The 25,865-nt window shown below is 48.5% G+C and overlaps 2 protein-coding genes across 6 annotated transcripts in view; one reads left to right on the top strand and one right to left on the bottom strand.

Moving 5' to 3' along the window:
• UBE3B (ubiquitin protein ligase E3B) overlaps nucleotides 1-5,148 on the bottom strand; it is a 54,259-nt gene extending 49,111 nt beyond the window's left edge. The window contains exons 1-3 of one of the 4 annotated variants that reach the window (XM_061169084.1): nucleotides 5,014-5,148; nucleotides 3,345-3,504; nucleotides 1,116-1,222 (exon numbers count right to left, since the gene is read on the bottom strand). The gene's annotated coding sequence lies outside the window, so the exon portion shown is untranslated. The remainder of the gene's footprint in view (nucleotides 1-1,115; nucleotides 1,223-3,344; nucleotides 3,505-5,013) is intronic. The other 3 variants (XM_061169086.1, XM_061169083.1, XM_061169085.1) reach the window with 3 other exon arrangements.
• Nucleotides 5,149-5,458: 310 nt separating this feature from the next.
• The window catches only part of KCTD10 (potassium channel tetramerization domain containing 10), a 33,423-nt gene continuing 13,016 nt past the window's right edge, over nucleotides 5,459-25,865 (top strand). Inside the window, exons 1-5 of one of the 2 annotated variants that reach the window (XM_061169915.1) lie at nucleotides 5,459-5,546; nucleotides 13,035-13,248; nucleotides 21,604-21,773; nucleotides 24,375-24,461; nucleotides 24,785-24,837. In XM_061169915.1, the coding sequence (XP_061025898.1) occupies nucleotides 5,544-5,546; nucleotides 13,035-13,248; nucleotides 21,604-21,773; nucleotides 24,375-24,461; nucleotides 24,785-24,837 (527 nt within the window). In that variant the 5' untranslated portion in view covers nucleotides 5,459-5,543. Of the gene's footprint in view, nucleotides 5,547-13,034; nucleotides 13,249-21,603; nucleotides 21,774-24,371; nucleotides 24,462-24,784; nucleotides 24,838-25,865 lie in introns of both variants that reach the window. The other variant, XM_061169914.1, reaches the window with a different exon arrangement.

Genomic DNA, 25,865 nt, shown 5'->3' with positions numbered 1-25,865 from the left:
ATAGGGTCCAGCTCTGCAATGGTTTAATGAATAAACAAAGCATGAATCAATTCCATCCACAAAGCTCTAACTCAAACCAGGCATCCTCTAAGTCAAAGGTCCCTGGATATTTCACTGAACAGTCAACTTTTATTTTGCCAAGTAAAGACTTGAGGGAAAAACATTAAACATAATTATTACTGTCACCATTATCTTATTCATCCATTCACTCAAAAATATTTACTGATACCTACTTTGTGCCCAGCACAAAAGAAGTCTTTCATTTTTTTTTTAAAGGGCCATTTAAACACTAAAAAAGCCAAAGGTACATGATTCCAGAATGCCAGACAATCCATTAAATCGAACATGTTTGGTTTTAAGCGTAACTTATTCTGTTGTCCTCGCCGTTCCCATCCTGCCAAGGGCTGAGGAAGACGTTAGAGCAGAAAGGCCCCCATCCACGGACTGGTATTTTTGGACAGAGGCTCTAAATTAGCCATTACATTTTAATCTAAATCATCAGTAACTGTCTTTTCCCAAAGGGATGGCTTTGGCTATCAGCCTAGAGCACATAGCACTGGTCCACAGAGCCTCCCACACTGAGATGATGTCTTTAGATGCTTGAAAACTTTGTCATTCTATCCAAAATATATAATCAGACCAGTTGACACGGGCACTGAAATGAATTACTCAGAAATCTAGACTTCTTGTAAACCATCTCTTTACCAGGTTACCTCACTCAAAGCAGTGTCCACGTGAAAACATCAAGGATAAAAAGGTCACGAGAGGCTCCTCCCATGTCAACACATCGGGGGACCTCTGTGGCCCCTGTTCGACACTGACTCACATCTGTTAAACAGTAAGGCTTTTCCTACATGTGGGTCTCTCATCAGTAATTCTCAAGACAAATGAACATGGAGACAGTCCCTCATGGGGTGTCGGGGGGGAGGAAGCAGGAGAGCCTCTTCCCAATAGTAAAACAGGAGGTTGCACACAAACCGTGACTAAGTACCTGTAAGACTATCTTGAAGCTTTTACCTGATGACGGGAGGGAGCGTGAGAAGACAGGCAATAAAAAGGTACCAGTCTTCCAAACCATTCACTCTGCCCCAGAAGTGGAAGTCTGGAGCACTCACCTGAGGACCTGCCGGTGACGCAGAAATGTCAGGTAATCAGTCATTAGTGATTTTGCACAGGGCTCACAGCTGAGGACAGCTTCTCACTTCAGAGGAGCTTGTGTTTTCTGGCAGAAGCAGAAGAAAAAAAATCCAGATTTAGGATTAGTTTTATAGGTAGGCATCACATATCTTCCTCACTGAGAAAAAGTAATAAAGACAGTGCCTCTGGTTTTAAAAAAACATCTGTGTCCTCTTTAGTTAATGTTGGATCTAAATGGTAGACATTATCTCCCCAGTCCTCACAGTTTAAAGGGAATAGATTGAGAATAAGCCCAAAGAAGTTGCTGAATTAAAGCTGTAAATGTTTTGTGATGGCAACCAAGAATAACAGAGGGGATGACATGTTTAAAAGCCATTGCAAATTATGTTTGACATTTTCAGCAAGTTGGAAAAATATTTATGTCTAAGAAATGAAAAGGAGGCTGGCTGCGAACCAACACTGTTACAGAGTCCAAGGTCATACTGCTTGCCACACGACAGGCCAATAAATCGAGAGACGAGTTGATGGGGCAAGGAACAGCAATTTTATTTGGAAAGCCAGCAAACTGAGAAGATGGTGGACTCATGCCCCCAAAGAACCATCTTGCCTGAGTTAGAATTCAGGCTTCTTTTATACTAAAAGGGGAGGAAGTAAAGTCAAACATTTCCTGGTTCTGGTCAGCCTCCAGAGGGGATGTGTTAATTTCTTCCTCCCTGCAGTCATTCAGAGGTGGGCCCGGTCAGGATGTTTCCTGTGAGCTAAACAAATGTATTTTAGCTTAATGCTCATTACCTGGAAGGCAGGGTTCCCAGAGGTGGGCCATTATGTATAATTTAAGCTTACAGGCAACATCCCTTTAGTGATTAACTTGTAATAGAATACAAAGGGTTCTTCCCTATTACAAGATGATCCCAATTACTTAACGAAAGAGAAAAAATCACATGCGCAGGTAGATACAAAACTGGGGGGTAAAAACACGTTAGGAATGGTTGTTTTAACTAGTGAATATAACAAAAGAGAAGCAGACTCACAGATATAGAGAACAACTGGTTACCAGTAGGGCGAGGGAAGGAGGAAGGGGCAGTATAGGGGTAAGGGATTAAGAGGTACAAACTGTAAGGTATAAAATAAGGTACAAGGATCTTTTGTACAACATGGGGAATATAGCCAGTATTTTATAACTACAAATGGAGTAAAACCTTTAAAAATTGTGAATCACCATATTATACACCTGTAATTTATATATAATATTGTACACCTGTAACATATATAATACTGTACATCAAGTATACTTCAATATTAAAAAAAAAAGAATGGTTGTTTTGAGGTAGGGGAACTATGGGAAATTTTGCTTCCCTAACTAGTCTGTTTTCCGAATTCTCCATAGAATGCATGTGGTAGGGTGACATGGCACTGTGAGTCACACAGAGCTGGAGCCAGCCCCTAGCTCTGCCATGTACCGCGGGGGGAGATTATCTCGGAGTTGTTCTGTCTTGTCTGTTAATCAGCTTAGAGGTCGATCATGAGCACTGAATGAGATGATGACATCAAACACCTATAGAGGTGGCTGACGGGGCGCAGTCAGTCTCATTGACGTATTATTTTTATAGACACAAAGATTTTCTTTTTTAAAACTCTTCAGCAGAGGCCCTCATCTGTACAGGCACTATGGTTCTCTGGGTAGGAAATAACAGTCACCCGTTGAGAGTTTTTTCTATCCCTGGGTGCACTAAGACTCACCAGTCTTGTCAGTTGGGCTATGAACCCTGGGCCCTGTTTATATTGGGTAACAGCTTCAAGGTCCTGAGAGCTACAAACAAGCCGGCCCAAGCCATGAGCACAATGGTATACTCTTTCCTTAACGTGGAGACAGTCCCTCTTGGGGGGCAGGGGGAGGACGGGGAGGGAGCAGGAGAAGAGAGCACTTTTTCCCAATAGAAAAACAGGAGGTTGCATGCCAACTGTAACTAAGTATCTCTAAGACTATCTCAAAACTTCACTTCTCCCAGCGGGCCCTGCAGGATAAGATCCCTTCCTTGAGGTCATCATCCCCTCGGCAACGCTATAGGTTGGTTTCTGTTTACACCACATAATGGTCTATACTTTGCAGTTCTTCAAATTCTTTTTCACCTCCTCTACCTGCATAACATCTATTACAGTTCATCAATCAAATAAAAACATATCAGAAGTATTTATTAAGTACTTACTCTGCTAAATGTCCTGGAGAATCAAAGAAAAGGCTGTGTGTAGAAAAGGCTGTGTGTAGCAGAGAAAGCCTTGGATCAAAGTAGCCCTTCGTTCTCTCTAGTTCTCGTTCTACCTTATTTGGCCAAGTTACTTATCCTCTCTAGGCCTCAGTTTCCTTATCTGTAAATTGAGGATAATAATAGTACCTGCCTCCTAGAGTTGCTAAAAGGATTAAATGAAAATTTACCCTTTTTGTATCTCGATTTAGTCATCAGGATACTGTGATTAGATTAAATGGGAAAATGTTAATAAGGAGTATCTGAAAGCAGATAGCAGGTAAGTGAGCTTTACCCTTCTGTCCCTGAGAAGTTTACAATCCAGTTAGGGAAACAAAAATGTTATAGGTGGAAAGATTAGGAAACAAGAGATTGGTGATAACCAAGATGGTCTGAAAAGCAAAAGGAAACATGTTGATTTGAGTACCCACTGCCTGTCAAGTCCTTTCTATGTGATCTCATCTAACAAGAAGAGCAACCCTATAAGATCATTTAATATCTCTCATAATCCCATTTAGTATCTCCCATAATCCCAAAAGGGACAGAGTCAAGATTTTAATACTGAGTCAGGACTCTTCTCTACTTCTATAGTTCAATGAGACTGTTCAAAATCAATCTTTTCTGGATCAGGCCAACTTCATGGAGCACTATGAAAGAGTCTGACAGTCTAGAGAGTGTAGTCCAAAGGTGAAGCACCATAAATAACTGCTGTCTGAGCCCAAGACAACTTTCCGCTTATGGTGGGAACAGCTGGGCAGCCAAGTTGAATGACCATCACCATTTGTTAAGGGTGGACCATGGTTCAGACACTGTACAGATATTTAACCACCTCTGTCTTTTCAGCTCTATCAGGTCTCAACAGTCTAACTTTCTTAAGAATATGCAATAGGTTTTGAAGGCTACAGCCTATGTAGGTGCATGCTATCAAATCCCACCTTCACACAGAGAAAATGAAATGTAGAGAGGAACATGACTTGTCAGAGGTCACTAGGCTCCTGAATTTGAACCCACTTTTAACCCCAAAGCAATTATTTATTTTAAGTGAAAACAGAGAAGATCCAGGGATGCCACTATTCATAGAAGGCAAAGAAAAATCGAGAATGCAAGGCTGCCCGTGGGGCTAAGAGTCAGATTACTACCAAGCTTTTCTTTATTGATATGATTAACACCAGCTGCTTCCATTGAGAGCTGAGTGTCAGACATGGTTCTAAAACTTGAATTACACAACACCCTTCGTGACACGAGCTAATTACTCCATCTTACAGAGTTGGAAACTGAGGCTCACAGAGGAGAAGGAATTCACGCAAGGTTACAATGAGTAGGGTTCGAACTCCAGTTTGGGTGACTCCTGCGGCCCGGCGTCTTTCCTCGGCATCAACAACCACAATAACAAATCCTTTTCGTCCAGCGCTAGTCCGCTTTAAAAGGCCTATTGCCCTTTTTTAATCTCATTGGCCCCAGAGATAAAAAGGTCATGGAGAACCCCTCCCCCTCCCCCACCGGAACCCGAAAGCCAGCCCCCAGCACCTGCCCCTCCGACCAGGCGAAGCAGGGACCCAGCCCCAGGGGCACCTCCCTCCAAGTCCCCGGCCCCACTACCCAGGGAACCCACAACCCTGTTGCCACTCGCTACCCGCAGGCCGTAGACCTTTATCCGCTCGAGGCCCCCGCGGTCGGGGTCGGGGCCGCAGTTTACCACCGCCTCAGCCCAAGACCCCCGAGCTCCGCCTGACCCGGGGCAGCAGCCAAGGCCCGACCGCCATCTTGCCCCGGGGTGTTCACTCTGAGAGCTCCGTCGGGAAACAACTATCCAGTCCCGGAAACGACAGTTCCGAAGAGCTTCTTCGTCAGGAAAGGAAAACCTCCCTGCACCTTGTCCTCCTCTATGGAAGCCGAAAAAGCGGAGCATTAGGAGCGGGATAAATGCCTGACCCAGCCGAGAAGAGATGCAACCCATTCCAGCCAGGAAACTTGGAAGGAAAGCGGCCGATATCTAGGAGTACAACGGACCCTTTAGGAAGATGTCCTCTGCGGGGCGGAAGTGGCGTGGCCGAGTGCGGAAGTTCCCGCCCCGGCCCCGCCTCCGCCCAAGGCTCATGCGAGCTGAGTGTTTCCTGTCTTTCTTAGTCCGGGTTTGGAGACTCCGGCGTCCTCCGGCTTTTCATGGTAAGGAGGGCGTTGCCCGCGGACTGGGGGCTCTGGGCCCGCGAGAGAGCGGGGCAGAGATAGAATAAAGGGGGCAGGGACCTAGAGGAGGGGGTTTGATGAGGGACTGTCGCGATAGGAGAGAGGCGGTTGGGGGAATGGATGGGGGCGAGGCTGGGGGTGGGGGAAGGGCTCTGGACGGAGAAGTGTGTGTGTGCGTGTGTGCGCGTGTGTGTGTAGGGGAGTGCTGTCCCTGGCTGTTGGGGGATCCGGGAAAGGGCATTTGGGCTTGGGGAGTAGATATGTGCATGGATGAGTAGGGGGGGCAGTTTCTGAGACTTGAGCGCTGGTCGGAAGTGAGAATTGGTGATTGTAAAGAGAACAAAGAGATGTCACTGAAGATGGACATCTGGAGTGGAAAATGAGGATTTGGGCAGGGTTGTGAAGGAGAATGGGTAGTTTATGAGAGGGCGAAGTGGGATTCCTTGGAGCGGAGTGTTCGGGGTTTTTGGAAGTTGTGCTAGAGTCGCTGGGTTTCGGTGAAGTGGGGACGAGGCTTCCAAGTGCGTCTGAACACACGGGCCAGTGGAGCGGAGGAAAGAAACCGAGGGAGCCCGCCGGCGGGCGTGCGCTCGGTGCTGGGAACTCCGCGGAGGTATGATGCCAGGGTCCTGAGGTCAGGGTACCTTCGCCACGGAATCCAGCGCCTTAATTGCCGCCTGGGTACCTATCTAGTCACTTGCGTCGAGACCCGGGGTGGCCACACCTAAGGAGCTGGGGATGTCTCACACTCTTATTTTCTAGCTGTGGGAAGTTTCTCTGTGCTTGGAATCCTTCAAGGGTCTGTTCTTGAATAGCCCTTTTTCCCTGGGTGGGAATGACCAAAGGTCAGCCCAGACCCTCTTTTTACTTGTTTGCCCCAAGTCTTTAACCTGGCAAGTGCAGTCTTTAGGGAACACCGGTCCCAAGGCCAATGTTGAAGAGAAAAATGATTCAGCCTGTATCTGACTTTGAACAGCTCCATTTTGTTCAAAGTAAGTTCCACTTGAGAGAGAGAAGTCATTAAAGCAGTGGTTCTCAAACTGTGGTCTCCAGACCAGCAGCATCACCTGGGAACTTGTTAGAAATAGCCAAGTTTTCTAGACCTACCAGACTACTGAGTCGGTCTGGGGGTGGGGACCAGCAATCTGTTTTAGCAAGCCCTGCAGGGGATGAGAGTGATGATTTCTTGATTTGGGCTCTGTAATGAGAGGTGCATGAGAGTGGGAGTCAGAGGATCCTAATAGTTCTGGTACTTACTTTTCTCCCCTTAAAAATGGAGTGATGATAACGTTTTCCTCACTAGCCTGCTGAAAGAAATAGGCCAATGGTTTGTGTGCTCAACACAGGAAGAGAAAGTAATTCGACAAAACTCTTGGAAGTAGCAGTGGCTGTCCTGTAAGTTTTGGATGCAGAATAATGCTGCAGTTATGTGGTTGGTTGAATTTATTTTTTATTTTTTTCATAAATTCATTTATTATTTATTTTCGGCTGCATTGGGTCTTCATTGCTGCGCGCGGGCTTTATCTAGTTGCGGCGAGCAGGGGCTACTCTTCGTTGTGGTGCGTGGTCTCTAGGCGCGCGGGCTTCAGTAGTTGTGGCACACAGGCTCAGTAGTTGTGGCGCACGGGCTTAGTTGCTCCGCGGCATGTGGGATCTTCTCGGACCAGGGCTCAAACCCATTTCCCCTAGCATTGGCAGGCGGATTCTTAACCACTGCGCCACCAGGGAAGTCCACTGGTTGAATCTAGTTTCGTTGAAATGGAACAGCAGACCTCTGAGTTGTAGAAGTGCCCTGATTTGGGGGGTAGGGGGAGTTTTATAATTAGCCTCAAGGCAGTGACTCTTAGCTAGTTAAAGAAACACCTGAGCTTTGTGGCTGCACATTAAAATCACCTGAAGAGCTTTTTAAACACTAGTTTCTGAGTTGCCGTGCCCTTCCCCAATTTGATTAATTGTTCTGGGTGAAGCCAAGGCATCAGCACTTTTTAAGTGCACCCAGGTGATTTCAGTACAGCCAAGGCTGGGAAGCTCTGGCCTCAAGCACAACTTGAGCAAAAGGGAAACTACACTAAGTGCTTAAACATTTATTCCTTGAGGGTTATTCTGAAGATTATAGCTTTAACTTCATTTTACAAGTTAGGAAGCTGAGACTCGGTGAAACCATTTGTCTGAACGTCACACAGAACTGCAGTTTAGGTTTGCTGAACTCTTGTTCAGACCTTCCACACGCATCTCCAACACACACACACACACACACACACACACACACACACACACACACACACACAAGGGAGACAGTTCTACTGAGAGAGGTAGAGGAAACTTCGAAGGGTGAGGGATTTGGTGCCTTTTTTCCTGTTGTACTTGCCTGGGTCTCCTTTCGAGTCAAAGGTTTTACCCCTTAGGCTGATTTTTATTTTTTAAGCATGCGTACAGTTGCTTCTTGTCTGTGTGTGGCCTGAAGCTGTGAAGCAGGGGCCTGCTTTTGTTTCTGATTCGGTTTGTTTTTCTGTGTGGTCAGGAATTCATAGGGCTCATAGAGCCAGAGGTTGGGGAGCTTCTCCAAGACCAGGAAGTTAAATGTAGGTTGATTGGAGTGGGGCGACACAGAACTTTTAGAACAGTGGGTTGAAATCTTGGCTGCACATTGGAATCACCTAGGGAGTTGGAATTCTAAAGTGCTATTGCCTAGCCACACCCGCAGACCAATTGCATCAGAATTTCCCTGAGTAGTGCCCAGGCATCAGGATTTTTTTAAAGTGGAGAGCCACTGTTTAGAATCAGCAATAGTATGCTCAGGGGAGGTGGGAAAGAGAAGCCTGGACTTACTGATCTAACTAGAATAAACTTCTGATTGAGTAGAATCAGTAACCAATACTGCAAGTGTTAATTACCTGTTTCTTGTAACCAGTCGAGCTCTCTCCTGCCTCACCTCCCCAACCTCATTAAGGATGAAACAAAGGCAGGATCCCAGCAGGGATGGCTGGGGAGGCCTCGGAAGAGAGGTTTGCTGTGAGAGGCCCATTGTCTACTGCTTTGTGGCCTCCGCTCCCTGTGACTCAGGCTTAGGGATGAACACAGCCAGAATCTTTTTTCCAAGGGCCTCTCCTAGTATTGAAGTGACTGACCTTTGGAAGGGTGGGCTCTGGAAAGGTTCAGGGCTTTCTCTGTCTATTTGGAAGTCTCAAGCTAGATTAGCATGGTTTCTGCCTTTATCTCTTAGTGATTCGGTCGAATGTCAGTAGACCTGGAAATGGACTTCAAAGAGAAGATAATTTGAGACTTGGAGCGCATTCCCAGATCATCGTAGTTTGAGTGCTTTGCGTTGCTCTGAGGTGGGCTGGGCTGAGTGCTCTCTGGGGCATCGCTCACCACAGCCCTGGGAGGTGTGGCCGCTGTCCCCACTCGCTAGACGGGACTAGACTCAGACAGCTGGTAAGTGGCAGGGCTTGGGGCCTAAACTCAGGTGTGACTTCCAAACCCAAGCCCTCAGCCACACATGACCTCCTGTCTTTCTTTCAGAGCTTTTTTGTACTTTCTGAAGAATGGGGGGTGGGGCCCCCTTTCTCAATTTCTGTGTCATAGCTCTGTATATACCAGGCATGACCATTGATAAAACCATGGGCTTGGGGCCAGGCAGGACTTGCTCGCATCCTTCACTAGCTTCCTCATCAAGACACCTCCGTCACCAGTGCACTTGGGGAAGTGACTGATTGTGGGCTGAGGTATCCAAACCCACAAAATGGAAATAATGATAACTGTCTTCCAGCATTGTTTGGATTTAAATGGTAGTATGTGGTGATAGAAATTAAAACAGTGGTATCTCGTGGAAAGGAGGAGTGGGAAAGGGCAGGGAGGGGCTTTCTGGAGTGATGGAAATGTTCTCTATCTTGATTTGAGTAGGGGCTACATAGATGCATAAGTTGACCCAAACTCATCAAACTCTACACTTAAAATACACTTTAGTGTATGCAAATTATCTTTAAAAAGGTATTGGAGAGCAAAAAAAGTACAGCACACAAAATTATTCTTTATGACTTTTTTTGTCTGTTTCACGGTGCCTTACAAAATGCTATACCATTTCCCCAAAACATACTTATTTTTGTATAAATTTAGATCTGAAATGGGTGCTTAAAAAAGTATTTACGTTTGGGGGCAAATTTCCTTAACTAACCCCCCCCCAAAAAAAAAACCCAATCCATAATTATAAGCTTTTCTTTCCCCCCTGCTCCAGGTCGAGTTTTCTGAAACTCTTTACTCCCGTAAGCCATTTCTTTTTTTTTTTTTTTTTAACATCTTTATTGGAGTGTAATTGTTTTACAATGGTGTGTTAGTTTCTGCTTTATAACAAAGTGAATCGGTTATACATATACATATGTTCCCATATCTCTTCCCTCTTGCGTCTCCCTCCCTCCCACCTTCCCTATCCCACCCCTCTAGGTGGTCACAAACTACCGAGCTGATCTCCCTGTGCTCTGCGGCTGCTTCCCACTAGCTATCTATTTTACGTTTGGTAGTGTATATATGTCCATGCCACTCTCTCACTTTGTCCCAGCTTACCCTTCCCCCTCCCCATATCCTCAAGTCCATTCTCTAGTAGGTCTGTGTCTTTATTCCCGTCTCCCGTAAGCCATTTCTGTCGTTGCATGGACAACGTGTCTTTCTGGGGGAAATGGTTGGTCATAACTGTTAGTGGCAGGTCTCTGAGGACTGATTTCACAGGAAAGCTAGGAGGGAGGCATCACTGCTTCCTCTTGGCCTCTGTCTTTTGTGTTTGGCATCAGGCCACAGAGACCTCAGGTGAGCTAAGCCTGAGCTTTTGAAAACTTAACCTTCTTGTGATGTTTTCACTTGATGAACGAAGCAAGAACAGTTTCTTGAGAAAACACCTTTCTCTCCAGGAGGCCATTCTTTTTTTTTTTTTTTTAATAAATTTGTTTATTTATTTATTTTTGGGTGTGTTGGGTCTTCGTTTCTGTGCAAGGGCTTTCTCCAGTTCCGGCGAGCGCCGGCCACTGTTCATCACGGTGCGCGGGCCTCTCACTGTCGCAGCCTCTCCCATTGCGGAGCACAGGCTCCAGACGTGCAGGCTCAGTAGTCGTGGCTCACGGGCCTAGCCGCTCTGCGGCATGTGGGATCTTCCCAGACCAGGGCTCGAACCCGTGTCCCCTGCATTGGCAGGCAGATTCTTAACCACTGCGCCACCAGGGAAGCCCCCAGGAGGCCATTCTTCGTCCGTGTCATTCTGCAGTGCCCTGACAACAGTGGGTTCCCCAGTGGGTGATTTCCAGGCCACTCTTTTGAGGGGATGGAGGTCAAGCAAGTTGGCCATTGCCTCTACTGTCACTGGTGGATGGCAGGTTGCCACCCGTTAGTCCCTTAGCCCATTTAAAAAATAACACTTGTGGGGACTTTCCTGTTGGCGCAGTGGTTAAGAATCCATCTGCCAGTGCAGGGGACTTGGGTTCGAGCCCTGGTCCGGGGAGATCTAACATGCCACGGAGCAACTAAGCCCATGCGCCACAACTGCTGAGCCTGCGTGTCTAGAGCCTGTGTTCTCAACAAGAGAAGCCAGTGCAATGAGAAGCCTGCGCACCACAAGGAAGAGTAGCCCCCGCTCACCTCAACTAGAGAAAGCCCACGTGCAGCAACGAAGAGCCAACACAGCCAAAAAAAATTAATTAATTAATTAATTAATTAAAAATAAATAAATAAGTTCTAAAAAAAAATAACGTTTGTGTTTTACCAGCTATAAATGTAATACATGTTTATTGTGGGAGGTCTGAAAAAGAAAAGCATAAAGAATAAAAAAAAAAAAAACAACAACAGTCCTTTTTCAGTCCAGGGTATAGTTTTAAAGGTTTTGTGTTGTCAGTGCCCTCCAGCTGAAACCACCAAGAGTATGTCTGTAGTCATAGTTGGGTTTGTTTCTTTGGTGCATTGAGGGAGAACTGTGGAGGGTCTCAGAAAGAGGACTCGGGCTTCTGGTGGGTGATTGTGGGAAGGACTCAGGGAAGTGGGGCTTTGCTCTGTGTTGAATGCTGCCGGGAAACAGGGCTAATTCTGGGATTGGGTCTTAGTAATTCCTCACTTGAAGGCGGGAAAGATGGAATGGGGCTCTAATTGGTAAAGAAGCAGCCATGGCTCTTATTGGTCATTTTTTGGGGGACAATGTCCTTGTTTTTGTCTGTGTTCAGATATAATTACAGAGCGGCCTCGCTTGTGTCTTGATGCATCAGCCGCCGAGTTGCCTTGTCTGCTGGTGATGTGCTGTGAAGTCATTCACATTCTGTGGGAACCCCGAGGCCTCGGCGTGAGTGCCGGGCCAGCTCCTGGCCAGCAGGGGCTGCCTTCTCAGTGGTGTGCTCCAGATCCAGTAAAGACTCAGCCACTCTTGGAATCTCCAGCTATAGAATGTTCCCTATTCAAGAAAAGTTTTCTACTGGGAGTTTGGGATTAGCAGATGTAAACTATTATACATAGGATGGATAAACAACAAGGTCCTACTGTATAGCACGGGCAGCTATATTCAGTATCCTATCATAAACCATAATGGAAAAGAATATTTAAAAAAATGTGTGTATAACTGAGCCACTTTGCTGTACAGCAGAGATGGGCACAACATTGTAAATCAACTATACTTCAATTAAAAAAAAAAAATTTGGAAAAAAAAGTTTTCTTTGAATACACACATGCCAGGTACCAGTCTCCTTTCCTGCGTCTGCTTAGATCAGACGCTGCATCCATTTCTCTGACGGGGATGTACATGGTCGCTGGCAGTGCTCTTCAGGGAGACTCAGCAGATCTTGCTGGTTGGGGTAGCACTAGTACAGGAAGTCTCCATTTTGCAATAACTTGCTTCCAAGAGTTTTTATGTCTTTTGTTGAGTCCTTAGAAACACTTTTTCCCTGTAAGGGAATGGTAGTTGAGACCCCACTCAATTTCCTGAAAGCTTGTTTCCTGGGTAATTCAACTGAAAAGTGGCACTTTTAGCTGTTCCGTGGTGTGTGACAGTAAGGAAACGAGACCTTGGCAGTGCTTTGGGCCGCTTTAGGATACAGCCAGGGTGTTCATTTATACGGGTAGTGGGCACAAAGGAAGTCCTTGTAATGCAGGACTTAGTGGCAAACTGGTACTTGCAGGGTCAGCAGTGAAGCCAGTGGGTGAGGCTGTCTGCGTGGAGTTTGGGGCAGGTTGGGGAGTGCATGCTTCTCCCCATGGGGCAGCCGACGCCCCAGCTCCCACCACTGGTTCCCCTGCTGGCCTAGTTGGCCTCTGATGTTAAGAGAAGCCAGAAATCCAGATTTTCCTGTGAATTCTCCCAAGCTGTCAACGCTGGGAGCAAACTTTGTTTTCAGTGCAGTATACGCTTGGACTAAGCAGAACACAGCTGCAGCACCCTGGCTGAAAAAAGTAAATCAGGCCTGGTGCTGTGACCCTAGTGACCCTGTGTCTGTCCCCTGGCAGGAAGAGATGTCAGGAGAAAGCGTGGTGAGCTCAGCGGTGCCAGCGGCTGCGACCCGCACCACTTCGTTCAAGGGCACAAGCCCCAGCTCCAAGTACGTGAAGCTGAACGTGGGTGGAGCCCTGTACTACACCACCATGCAGACGCTGACCAAGCAGGACACCATGCTGAAGGCCATGTTCAGCGGGCGCATGGAGGTGCTCACGGACAGTGAAGGTAAGCCCAGCCTCCGGGGCCTGGGACGTGCTTGTGGTCGAGGGCTTCCTTCCAGTTCAGAAAACCAACGTGAAACAGGCAGTGTCCACAGGCCCAGGTTTCCTGTTGTGCTCAGTGTTACTGGGCGTGCAAGGAGCCTTGAGAGTGAGTAACAGGGAGACTGGATCTAATCGGGGGGTTGGGGGGGGAAGGGGAGGTGGTCAAGGAGGGCTTCCCTGAGGAGGTGATACCTAAGCTGAGAGCTGAAGATGAGTAGGAGTCAGCGGGATGGGGGGTCATAATCTCGACTTAACTGTTGATTTGCAGTGTGACTTTGAGAAAGTCACTTCCCCCCCCAGGCATCAGCTCTGTACAGTGGATGCTGGACTGGCTGCCCTGGTTGGCTCTCTTCCCATTCTCTCGGTCATGATTCTGTGATGTCAGAGTGAAACTCAAGTGTGACAGAGGTGGGAGTGTTTTCTCTGGACCGTTGTCCTCCTAGGATGGGGTCCTGATAAAAGACTCACAGACCTGGATTTTGGAGTCTCAACTCCCCATTTTCTTGTCTGGTGACCCTAATCAAGTTGTTTAGCCTGTTGTTGTCTCATTTCTCCATCTGGTAAATGGGCACAATGACACCCACCCCGGGGGGGCTGCTGGCCCATAGTAAGCATTCAATATATGTATATTCAATGCGTGGGTTTTTTGTTTTTGTTTGTTTGTTTTTAGTTGCAGCATGGGAACTTAGTTGTGGCATGCGGACTTCTTAGTTGCGGCACGTGAGCTTCTTAGTTGCGGCATGCATGCGGGATCTAGTTTCCTGACCAGGGATCGAACCCAGGCCCCCTGCATTGGGAGCGTGGAGTCTTACCCACTGGACCACCAGGGAAGTCACCAGTGCGTGTTTTTTTTTCTTTTTGTGGAAAGTCATGTTAATGAAGGGCAAAGGATTGTTTAAGATGGTCCTACTTCCCATAACTACTTCCCACCTACCTTGAACACTCAGACCCCTGCAAGAGGGAGCATCCTTCCCTGGCTGGGTTTATGGGGCAGGTCACGTGAGGTTTAAAGATGGCCCCATCCTTCATTCCTTGGCCTGAGCTTGCTTGAAACCAGGCCAGACCACGGCTTGGCTTGACCCTACTTTACCTGTTTCCGAGGCTGGCCTCTGTGCTGACGCCCCTGCCTTTCTCGAGATGGTAGTTCCTGGGAGAGTGGCGAGTTTTGACGCGGGGTGGGATTGGGGGCCCTGGGCCTGGTGTGCACAGCGTGTTCTCCTATCCTAAGAGGACCGCACCCTGGACTGTCTGCTAGTGGGGGCGTCTCCCTCTGTGTCCTGGAGAAGCCAGGCTGCTGCGGGACCTGCAGTCCCACTTCCCTGAGTTCCCCACAAACTCGGGTTTCTGGCCCAGCAGCAGGTGAACGAGGTCAGAGCCCCAGAGCTGCCTCCGTGCCCCACCCAGAAAACGCCAGGGTTTTTATGAGTAGGAGGATCCCCTCTGCTGGGCCGCACCCAGAATTGCCCGGGAGTATTTGTGGAAATCAAGACAATAGCACCCCAGCTGCTGAAGGAAGTGGACCTTATCTGAGACCCCAGGATTGTTGTGGCCTTTCTTCCGCCCTGCCCAGTCTCTGGCGGGGCTCAGGAAAAGCGGCTGGCTCGCTTCAAAGGCAAAGTGGAAGCCGTGTCTCCTTGAGAGCCCTCACCTTGGTGGCTTGATGCTGTGTCACAAAGGAGACAGAGTCCACAAGCTTTCCCATCCCCCAACTGGGAGACGCACGAGAGTGGAACCAGTGGGCCTGCGCAGGCTTCTAAACAGCTGCCAGAGGATGTACTTTCTCGGTGCTTCGTGGAAAACCCAGCATCTCCAGGGAAGCAGTGCTGCCTTTGACACTCCAAACCTCAGCTGTTTTCACTTCACAGAACTCCAGCCCCCTTCAAGTCATCATGAAAAGCTCACAGTATGGCCTTTTATGGGTTTTGTTTCATTTAAGCCTCACCTTAACCCTTTAAGGGGTGGCTGCTGTTGTTACCGATTGCTAAGTGAGAAAGCCACATCTCAGAGAGGTGAAAAGCTTTTTCAAAAGCTACAGGGCTGGAAACGATGAAGCTGCTGAACCCAGGACTTGCTGGCTCTTACTGTCTGTCGTGCGTGGTTTGATGTGGGCCCAGCCCTAGGCCTGGTCGTCTGAGTGTGGCAGCCTTATGGTCCAACCACCAGCTTAGAGATGAAGCCCTTTTGGGCCTGGGATGTCAGGCTGGGTGTCTGGTCTTCCAGCCAGCGCTGTGCTGGCAGAGCAATCCTGTTGGCCCCTAGGGAGTACACTGCCCAGCCTGACCTGTGGCCTAAGCATGCCCTTGGATCTACAAAACGCGGTAGACTTTCTGCATCTCACAGCTTCACCCTGGCCTTCAGGCAGGAAGCTTGTCGGCAGCAGTGAAGTTTGCCACAAACAGGCCCAAATGCCAAGTGCGGCTCACCCAGGCGAGTGAAGCCAGCAGGACGGCATGCTGGTTAAAGAACAAGGGCTCTGAAGATACTGAACAGCATATGCATTGTGTTGCTAGAAATCTGTACAGGATACCTGAGAAGCTGGTTGCTTCTGGGGAGGGGACCTGGGGTCCTGGGTGGGAGGCAGACTCTCTTGCACTCCACGCCCTTCTGCCTGCCTGAGTTGCATACCGTGTGCACATAATTCCTCAACAGCGAGGAGCGTGGGTGTTGGAGGTGGAGCTGGATTTGAGTCCTGTTCTGTCACATGGTAGCTGTCCCAGCTAACCTCTATGGAGCAGTTTCCACGTATTGGGCATTGTGCTCATACAGGCTCATTTGCTGTTCACTGGTGACGTGACACTGGGCGAGTGACTTTTTCTCTGAGCCTCTTTCCTCATTTCAAAGTTGCAAATGGTAATGCTTTTCGGGCTTGTCATGGGGATTACATGAGGACGTTAGAAAGCCCTTGACAGAATGCCTGGCACTTTGGGAGACTCAGTAAATGGGGGCTGTCTGTTATTGCTTTAGTCCTGCCTGGGCTGGGGTGTAGAGGGGGCGGGGTGTGGGGAAGTGGTCTCAGCACGCTGGGGAGAAGTGGCCTGCCTTGGCCTTGTGGGATGAGGGTGTGGCGGCCTCACGTTCCCCCTACAGGGGTCGCTCTTCTGAGAGGACACGGTGGCAGTGATCAGGCCTTTCCCAGACTGCTCCCCAAAAAGGTTCAGTTCCTGCAGTGCTAGAATTTCTCCCGGAGCCCTTGTCATTGTCGTCATTGGCGGATGGATTTATGTGGCACCTTTTGTAACACGACTTCTGTCCGGCCCTCACCTGTAGTTGCCTGCTTCATCCCTGTTGCTTGTAGTACTTTCCCGCCTTAAATGGTGTCTGGTCTCTGGGTGATGTTTTTGGAGTGAGGAAGTCTATAAACTACATCAGAGAAGAGAGTCATTTATCTAATTATCAGTACGCGTTCCCTAGAAAACCAGTGGGGCAGTGTAATAAGCGGGAAAACTGCAGTACCCGTTTCCCTGAGCTCTCCAGGCCTCCTGCCTTATGCAAAATTCTGTAATATGTTGAAAGCGTTTAAACTGCATAATGTAACAAACTCCCCTGTGCCCCGACTCAGACAAGGACTAAAACATTACCTGGACCCATGGGGCTTCTCTTTACCCTCTCTGCCTCTCTCCCTTCCAGCGATGACCTCTAAGTAGCTTGACTGTGGGGTCACTGGGGTGGATTTCAGTCTTTGCTGTACAGTGAATCACCCTCAGAGCTAAACCTTGATGCCTGTCGTCCGTCCCCCGCCCCCACTCCTCAGCCAGATGTAACTGGACAGGGTGTGGTGGGCATTAGGACTTTAAGAGCTCGCCGTGGGATTCTAATGCGCGGCCAGGGCTGAGAACCACTGGTGTGGGGCTTTGCACGAATTACTGTTACTACAACTGTTTATGTCCATAACCACCGTATAGTTGGTGCATTTTTGAACATCATATAAATGGTGTTACGTGTTATAGCTTGTACGTAGCCTTTTAGCTTTTGCTTTAGTGAGCATCATGCCTGTGAGATTGATCCATGAAAAAACAGCTCTAGTTCACACATTTCCCTGAAGTAGAGTGTTCCATGCAGTTTATGGATCCATGTTCTGTGATGGTTATTTAGGCCGTTTCCAGCGTTCACTGTTAGGAATATTATCATTCTCCAGCACTCTCCCAGTGCATGTGTGGGCTCTGCTTCCCAACCTTTGCCACATCATGGCACACCCAGAAAATAATATTTTTACTTTGGTGAATGAAGAAGCTCTGGAGTCCCCAGGCCCCAGCCAGCCACCCCAGGGCCCACAGCATTAAGATCCTACCCACCACTGGGAGCTCTGTCTTGGAGTTGATTCCCAAGAGGGGAATTGGGGATCATGTCCTCGGCTTGATTAGGTATCAGCGGTTGTGTCAGTTATCCTCCCCACAGGGGTCTGAATTTTTGCCAACACTGGGTACCTGTCATTGTTTACTTACTGCCAATCTGATGGTTATGATACGGTACTTTGTTGTTTTATTTAGCATTTCCTAATTTCCAGTGCATTGAGTGACTTACGTTTATTGGCCATTTGTGTTTCATCATTTAGCTGCTGGACAGTATCTTTACACATTTTCCCGTTTTCCTTTTTTTCTTTCTTTGTAGAAGTATATATTCTGGATCATATTTCTTTGTGGTCTTAGGTTGTAAATATCTTCTCCCGATCTGATTTGTTGACTTTGATACCTCGAAGTTTTTACATTATTTTTTACATTTAGGTCTTTGATCTATTTCAGTCAGTGGTGCTCAACCAGAGATGATTTTTGACCCTCAGGGACACTTGGCAATATCCAGAGGCATTTCTGGGTGTCACAGTTTGGGGGTGGGAATGCTAGTGGGTGGGGGCCAGGGATGCTGCTACATACCCTATGGACAGTCTCTCCATAACAAAGAATTACCCGGTCTAAAGTGTCAGTAGTGCTGAGGCAGAGAAACCCTGCCCTAGAGATTCTGATTCAGGAATGAGGCTACTTCCAAGAGTCTGAATTTTTAACAAGGACCCAAGTACCTTAGGCAACTTATGAACAGGCAAGTTTGGGGACCATAAAAATCTAAATACCTTAGTATGGAGAAGGAGAGGTCAGTGAAAGCTCCCTGGAGGAGGTGGGGGAGGGAAGGAGAGAGGAAGTACCTGGTCTGCTGGCGGGGCTGGGAGGGGGAAGCCCGGCGGTCCAGTCCCCCGACTCTGAGCCAAGCCTCCTCCCAGGCACCCCAAAAACCACGCAGACCCCCTTCCTGGGGGCTGGAACATTCTGCCTCTGGATGCCGCTGCCACTCCTATCTGTTCTCCAGTGATGATGACATATGTAAAGGGCTCACCATCAGAGACCTAATTTGATGGCTGCTGGCAGACCCGGCATTGTGCTCTGTGCTTCCTGTACATTCTCTCATCTTACCTTTATGCCAGCCCAGGGAAGAACCATTTTTAGAACAGGAAACTGTCGGACAGAGAGGTTAAGTGAGACACCGACGTCATCCAGCAAGTAGGTGCAGAGCTGGGTTTCCAGTACAGGCCTGTGCTGTCTCACTCAACCCGTCCCAGAGCCTCCGGGTCTACACCCCTCACTCTTCTTCCCAGCCCTGCCGAAGGGGCCGGGGATCCCAGGTCGCCCCGACCTGGCTTGGCTTCCCTTAGCTTGTCTATATGCTGGGCACTGGAGCTGACTGTTTCAAAGGGATCGATTCCTGCTTTGAAAGCAACTAAAATATTTTGAAGTCAAAATGCTAACTGAAACCTCATGGAGAGTGTGCCTGGCTCTGCTCTTTTTTTTTGCCCTTATTTGTCCAAAGTATGATTCCTTCACCACAAGCATTTCCTGACAGCATTCTTGAGCCAGAGCCCAGTGTCACGGTCCGCCTGTTCGTTTATGGAAACTCTGGACTGTCACTTGGGTAATTGATTTCAGGGGCCCTCGTTCTTTCTGAGCGGCTGCGTTGTCCACGCATCAAAGGCAGACGAAGACATTTTCTTCCCAGAGCAGCTGGGTGGAATTTGTTGCCCTTTCTCCCAAAGACTGAGGTTCTACGTGTCTTCTCAATTTCGTATGATGAAAAGAGTTTTCCTGTGAGTTCCTTGCTTGTTCTTTGTGGTTTAGTTCTGCCTCCCCAACTTGGGAGTGTCCCTGAACCTCTCTGAGCCTCTGTTTTCATCTGTGGAAAATGCAGGGGAATGAGCCTCCATCAACAAGAACTGTTGGGAAGATAATACGGTCTTTCCATACCTTGTTGGCTCGCTGGAAGGAGAGCACTTGATCCACAGTAACACAGGGGTCACAAGCTGGTAGCCAGCAGGCCCTGTTTTGGCTGCTCTGTGGTGGGTTAATGACAGGTTTAAAAAAAAAAATCAGTTTACTGTTCTTTAGAAGTCAGGAGATTTCACAGGGAAATCTGCATTTTTGGCTTCTCCTGGAACCTCAGGGGCTCTCTCAGCCCTGGGCCTCATTCCTGCCTGGCCAGTTTTGGCTGGAGCGAGAAGCGCCCCCTTGGTGGGGGGGGGGGAGAGGCAGGGCCTGTGCTGTGGTCCTCCCTGCCCACCCGCACTTGGTCATCCTGTGTGCTCAAGGCCCCTGTAGGCATCTGAGCTGCGGAACAGATGCTGAGTCCGCACTTTGTTGTCTCAGCTGGAGAAAGGAGCGGTTGCATAATGTCCAGCGGGCACTGTCAAGGTGAGAGGATTTACCACACCTGGGAAGGCCTCGTTGTCCTTCCTCGGATCCAGGGTCTGACTCCAGGCCACACATTTGCTTTGTGTTTGCCGAGATTGGGGATTAACTTCTCGCTGTACTCAGGAAGCCATAGCAGCGTGGAAGTGCCATGCAGAAGGCTCTGGAGGGACGAGACGGGACCTTTAACCAAAGGCCCAGGAACCGCGGACTGAGGAGTAGTTGCAAAGCGGAACGTGGAAATGGCCTCGTTGTCAACTCTCCTGGTGATGGCGGCGGAGAACACTAACTAGTGCACTAGAACACCTGAGCACACTTGGCGGGGCTGGACTCGGGGGAGGCGGGCCGACTTGTGACCGGACGTGAGAAGGTGCCTTGGCTGCTCGTGGCCTCCATTGGCCTCTGCCGCTGATCCGGGGCCCGGGGTCTGAGGAGGATTTGGGAAGACATAGTGGTCTTAGAGTGGAAACCTGGCTCTTTTCCCAAATTGAGAGAAAGCAGGGGCAGAGAATGATGACTGATTCCTGTGTGAACCTCCTAACTTCCCTGGGCACTGGCGTTTCCTCACCTGCAGTGCGCAGCAGGAGACTTGGGGCCCCCTTCCCAGGGTGACCCTGCTTGTCAGGAAGGCCGGGACTTCTCTGTCTGTCTGGCTTCACGTTTTCTCTTGAGATGTACTTGGTCTTCCCTTCATCCCTGCTTCCCCTTCTGGTACCTCCTCCTCCCCTTCCCAGGCTCCAGTCCTCTTTCCTCTTCCCAGTAGCACTTGCATTTCAGCGGAGGAATTTCGAGAAGCCGCCGAGCGGGCCCTGCAGGCCAGGGCCAGGACTGGAGACTGGAGAAGACACTGAGAAGCAGCAGGACTCGCCTTGCCCCCACCCCCAAGGCACGATTTCGCACTGTGCCTGGTTCTGGTCAGCAGTTGCGACGTGTTTCCGTATCTCATGAATGCCAGCGCCATCTCCCCAAGTTAGACTGAACTGCTTGAGGGCAGGGTCTGGCTGGTCACCATTTTATCTCAGATTGCTGTCGTTAGCCACTAAACACTTGCTTGGGGGGTTACGGATGGAATTTTCTGTGGTGGTGCTGGTGAGTGCCTGGGGCTCACCCTTGGGAGTCAGATGTCACAGCCTGCGGCAGTGAGCCTCTACTTCCTTAGAAATGGCTCTGTTATTTGGGAGTCTGAAAAAAAAGCGTTGTTGAAAAAGGGAGTAGATATTTTCACACCAGAAGCCTTTCCCCTGTCAATGGGATGTGCTCATTTGGACCCATTTTATCCAGGTGTGGTGTAGGCCCTCTTGGGATATTCTTGACAAAGGGATTTTTGAGGTACTTCAGGAACATGCTTTCAGGACCCAGGGGCCGTGGACTTCCCTGGCAGTCCAGTGGTTAAGACTCCGTGCTTCCTTTGCAGGGGGTACCGGTTCAATCCTTCCTTCGGTGTGGCCAAAAAGTTAAAAATAAATAAATTAAATAAAGGAGCCCAAACCAGTGAGTCCGGGGTGTGCTTGTCTGCAGCCAGCGGGGCCTGGTCAGCCCTTTGCTGGTAGCTGGGCAGGTGGGGCCGCGACCCTCTCTGTGGTCCTGCTCTCCCCAGAGGTGGTGGGAGCCAAGACACACCCCAGCTCTCCTCCCCCCTCCTCCCACCGCAGGCTGGATCCTCATTGACCGCTGTGGGAAGCACTTTGGTACGATACTCAACTACCTTCGTGACGGGGCGGTCCCCTTGCCTGAGAGCCGCCGGGAGATCGAGGAGCTGCTGGCAGAAGCCAAGTACTACCTGGTCCAGGGCCTGGTGGAAGAGTGCCAGGCAGCCCTGCAAGTAGGTATCACCCTTTCTCCCCGTGTGGGCTGGGGGAGCCCCAGACTCATCTGCCTTTCTCATTGTCCCCCTCCCTCATTGAGCTGTTGTGAGAGTTAATGAGTTGACCCCGGAGCTGCTCCCCTCTGGCCTGTGCGACCCCCGAGAGGCTTCCCTGTGATGCTGAGGCCACCTTACTGCTCTCTGGCTTATTTCAGCCCCCATGGTGTTGGGTCCTCTCCCTGTGTGCATTGTAACCCTTCAGTACCGAGCCATGGGGTGTAAAACCTGATCCTTTTTCTGGACTCATTGGGAGACTTATTCTCATCCCACAAGTCATTGTTGAGAGCCCAGCGTAATCTCTACAGACAGACACCCCTCACTCCTCAGCTGGAGTTGGGGCAGGACCACTGGGGTCAAGTCTAGGGACAGTAAAATCCCTACAAAACCAGAATGCTTCTAGATGTAGCCAGCAGCCATTTATTTCAAGGCAAGTTAAGACATGGCAGAGAATCAGAAGAGCCCCTTTGCGTTGTCCTAGGAATTGGATCTGTAAACGTGAGGCTCTTGGGTGGCTCTCCACTGGGGCAGTACCCACAATGCCAGTCTGCCTGAGGAACTGTTATTTGCACACACCACCCCTGCCGCTACTGCGAGTCTGTGAACTCCCTGTAAATCTAACTGAATGTTGTAGCTTTTACTTTGTTATTTTTTATTTCATTTGTATGTTTATTAAAGTAATGCATGTAAAGCGTTTACCAAGTCAAGTTAGTATTGTAAGGCTAGGTTGATGTCAAAAACACTACCGTACGCCTTCCACCCACTCCCACCCCTGCAGCAGCCTCTTTTTAATTCTTGCAGCAGTTGCTTACTCACCTATTTCTTATACTATATATTGATTTTTCAGTTTACCACATTATCTACTGGCATTTCTGTAGAAAATTAAAATTTAGCTCATGCGTCACCCCCAGCCACTACCAAACTTGCATGCACATATAGTTTATCACAGTTTTGATTAAATCTGTACTCAGAGTTTACGTTGAGTCGTGTAAATATTGTTAACAGTTGAGCCACAGAGTATACAGTGATTGTTTCCTTTCTCGTGTAACTTTTCAGTTTGCCAGAATTAGTGATTGCTTCATTGTCTTTTGTTTGCTTGGTTTTCTAAGCACACATCCCTAATTCAGCCCTAAATTCTCAGAAACTTCAGTCTCCTTTTGGTATGTTCAGACACATCAGGGAATCTCTGTTTCATCTTTGTCTTAGAGACATGCCCTCTGGGTTCCTTTTTGTGGTTTCTGTTAGTCTGAGATTAAACCTCCGGGACTGACCTCCTAGTTTCTGTCACCCTTATCCTTCTATTTTCTCAGAGGGTTTTTTCAGTTTTATCTTTTCAACGCTTCTATTGAATTTTTCATTTCTGCTATCATATTTCTAACTCCCGAGAGCCTTTTCTTGTTCTCCGAGTGCTCTTTTTTATATAGCACGCTGATCTTGTTTCATGGGATGTGATATCTGCTCTCATCTGTCTGATGATACTATTTGAAGTTTTCTTTCTGCTGCCTTCATTGTGTGACTCCTTCTCTTACTTTTTCTCTCTGTTTTGGTTTCAGTCTCATATTTGAGAGGCTTTCCGAGTATAATCTGATGGTCCTCGGTCTGTTGAAATTCAAGAGTAAAGGCTCTGAAACACTGTATGTATTGTTGTCCAGTGGGCTTCAGTGGCAGATGATAAGGCTGGCTTTTTCAGTGGGAACTCTCAATGTCAGAATCTGTAAGCCTTTTTTTTTGGAAAGGTGGTTCCCTGTAGAGGAGTCCTCCACTCCCTTGCCTGGCGTGTATAAGCCTGACTGGCTGCCTTCTGAGATCTGAGTAGGAGAAGGGGCTGGGGTGGGGGTAGGGCTCACCATTTAGTGTGTAGATCGTTCACTTAATCCCCCCTTTTCGGAATAGCAACTCAGCCCTGTCCTCTCCTGTACAAACTGCTCCAGGGAAGTGGACTTTTCTCCTGCCCGGCTGGGGTAGGGGATCCATCTGGAGGTCTCAGCAGTGCTTCTGCCGACTAGCAAGCAACCCTCTGCTCTTGCCCTGAGCCCACCAGCCTTCAAAGCTGTGGATTCTTTCCCATCTGCCAACTTAGGTTTCAGCGTTCTCCTTCTCCTTGGTTATCACTCATTTGAGACCTGCTTTCCAGACTTGAATTTTTGACATCTTTTGTCTGCTGACCTCGCTTTTCCCATTCTTTCTCTCCTTATGGGCTTATAATTCCTCTGCAGTCATTGCAGTGGGGTTTTAGGAGCTTTGATGCAATCATATTTCATCTGCCATGTTTAGGGTTTATTTTTGAGTGGTTTCCTGGGCTGTGAAATGTGTCATCGTTGTTAGTATTTATATGCCAAGCACCCTGGCATATAACAGTCCTGGCCGAAGAACGGGTTCACTGGAGAACTCCACTCCTGGTCGTCCCCCATCCTACTTCACTGGTGCTGAGAATCCACCTCTCGTCCCAGCCATGGCTGCCCCATCTCCCCTCGCCAGAGTCCGTCTTTGCCCGGCAGGCTAGCTTAAACAGTTCAATGCTGGGCAGGCCTCCCAGGCTGAAAGCATGTTTTGTTCCAGCAGAACAAAGATACTTATGAGCCTTTCTGCAAAGTTCCTGTCATCACCTCATCCAAGGAAGAACAGAAACTTATAGCGACTTCAAATAAGGTATGGTGGAGGCAACCTTGTGGCATTTCTTTTGCTACCAAAAGTGGTGGAGGTTCTTCTGAGTAAGTTTTGGAATAAAAATGTGCGAAATTGCCTGGGCAAGGCCTGAGAAGGGGTCAGGAATGGGAGCGTACAGCTCATTTTGTGTTTCTCCTGGTGCTGGCTCACACAGTCTCCCTCTCCAGCCCCACCCCAGCCAGCAGGCTACGCTTACCTGCCTCTTCAGGCGGATGGCAGGGCTCCAGCGCTGTGGGAAGCCGGTGGTCCTTCGCACCTGCACTCCAAGTGACTCTCTTCTTCCTTTTTTTTAAAACAACCCACAGCCAGCCGTGAAGTTGCTCTACAACAGAAGTAACAACAAATACTCCTATACCAGGTAAGGTGTTGGCCAGAAAAGACATCTGCACTCACACCAGCCAGGCCCAGGTCCCCTCGTTCCCTTCAGATGAGGGTGGCCTTTTTGCACCTCTAGAATGCCCAGATGGATCGATAGATATGAAATCTAATTCACACATACCATAAAATTCACCGTTTAAAAATACACAATTCAGTGTTTTTTAGTATATTCAGAGTTGTGCAACCATCACCACTTACCTAATTCTAGACCATTTTCATCACCTCAGAAGGAAACCTGTACCTGTTAGCAGTCACTCCCCATGTCCCCCCACCCTCTTATCTCCTCCAGCCCTAGGCAACCACTATTTTGCTTTCTGTTTCTATGGATTTGCCTACACCGGACATTTCATATATATAGAATCTTATAATATGTTGCTTTTTGTGTCTGGCTTCTTTCACTTAGCATAACGTTTTCAAAGTTCATCCATGTTGTAGCACGCATCAGTACTTCATTCATTTTATGGCTGAAAAATATTCCATTGTTCAGACAGACTACGTTTTGTTTGTCCATTCATCAGTTGATGGACAGTTAGGGTTGTTGCCACCTTCTGGCCGTTAGGAATAATGCTGCTGTGGACATTCATGTACACATACATGTTTTCATTTCTCTTGGGTGGATACCTAGGAGTGCAATTGCTGGGTCATATGGTAACTCTAGGTTTAATCACTTGAGGACCTGCCGAACTGTTTTCCAAAGTGACTACGCCATTTTATGTTCCCACTAGCAATATATACGGGTTTCTAGAATGCCTTTTGGCTCTTGGGAACATGTGGCTCTAAATCAGGAACTTATGGGTTGTAGGGGTATTAGATGAAGTTACTCAAGACCCATAAATGGACCCAGGATAAAAAGTCTCCCTCGAGCAGGTCACTCATCCTCTCATGTGGCTCCGTGGGGCTCTCCTCCACGTCCCCCACCTGGTGCCTGTGCCTGCAGACCCCGTGGTTTCAGCATTTCACCCCTGGCTGTTGCACAGCAGGGCGTCCGCTCTAGCACGCTGGTGAGGA

The sequence above is a fragment of the Eubalaena glacialis genome, chromosome 15, assembly GCF_028564815.1.
Source record: "Eubalaena glacialis isolate mEubGla1 chromosome 15, mEubGla1.1.hap2.+ XY, whole genome shotgun sequence".
NCBI classification, from domain to species: Eukaryota; Metazoa; Chordata; class Mammalia; order Artiodactyla; family Balaenidae; genus Eubalaena; species Eubalaena glacialis.
The sequence above is the reverse complement of the archived record's forward strand: the minus strand, read 5'-3'. Positions and strand labels throughout refer to the sequence as shown.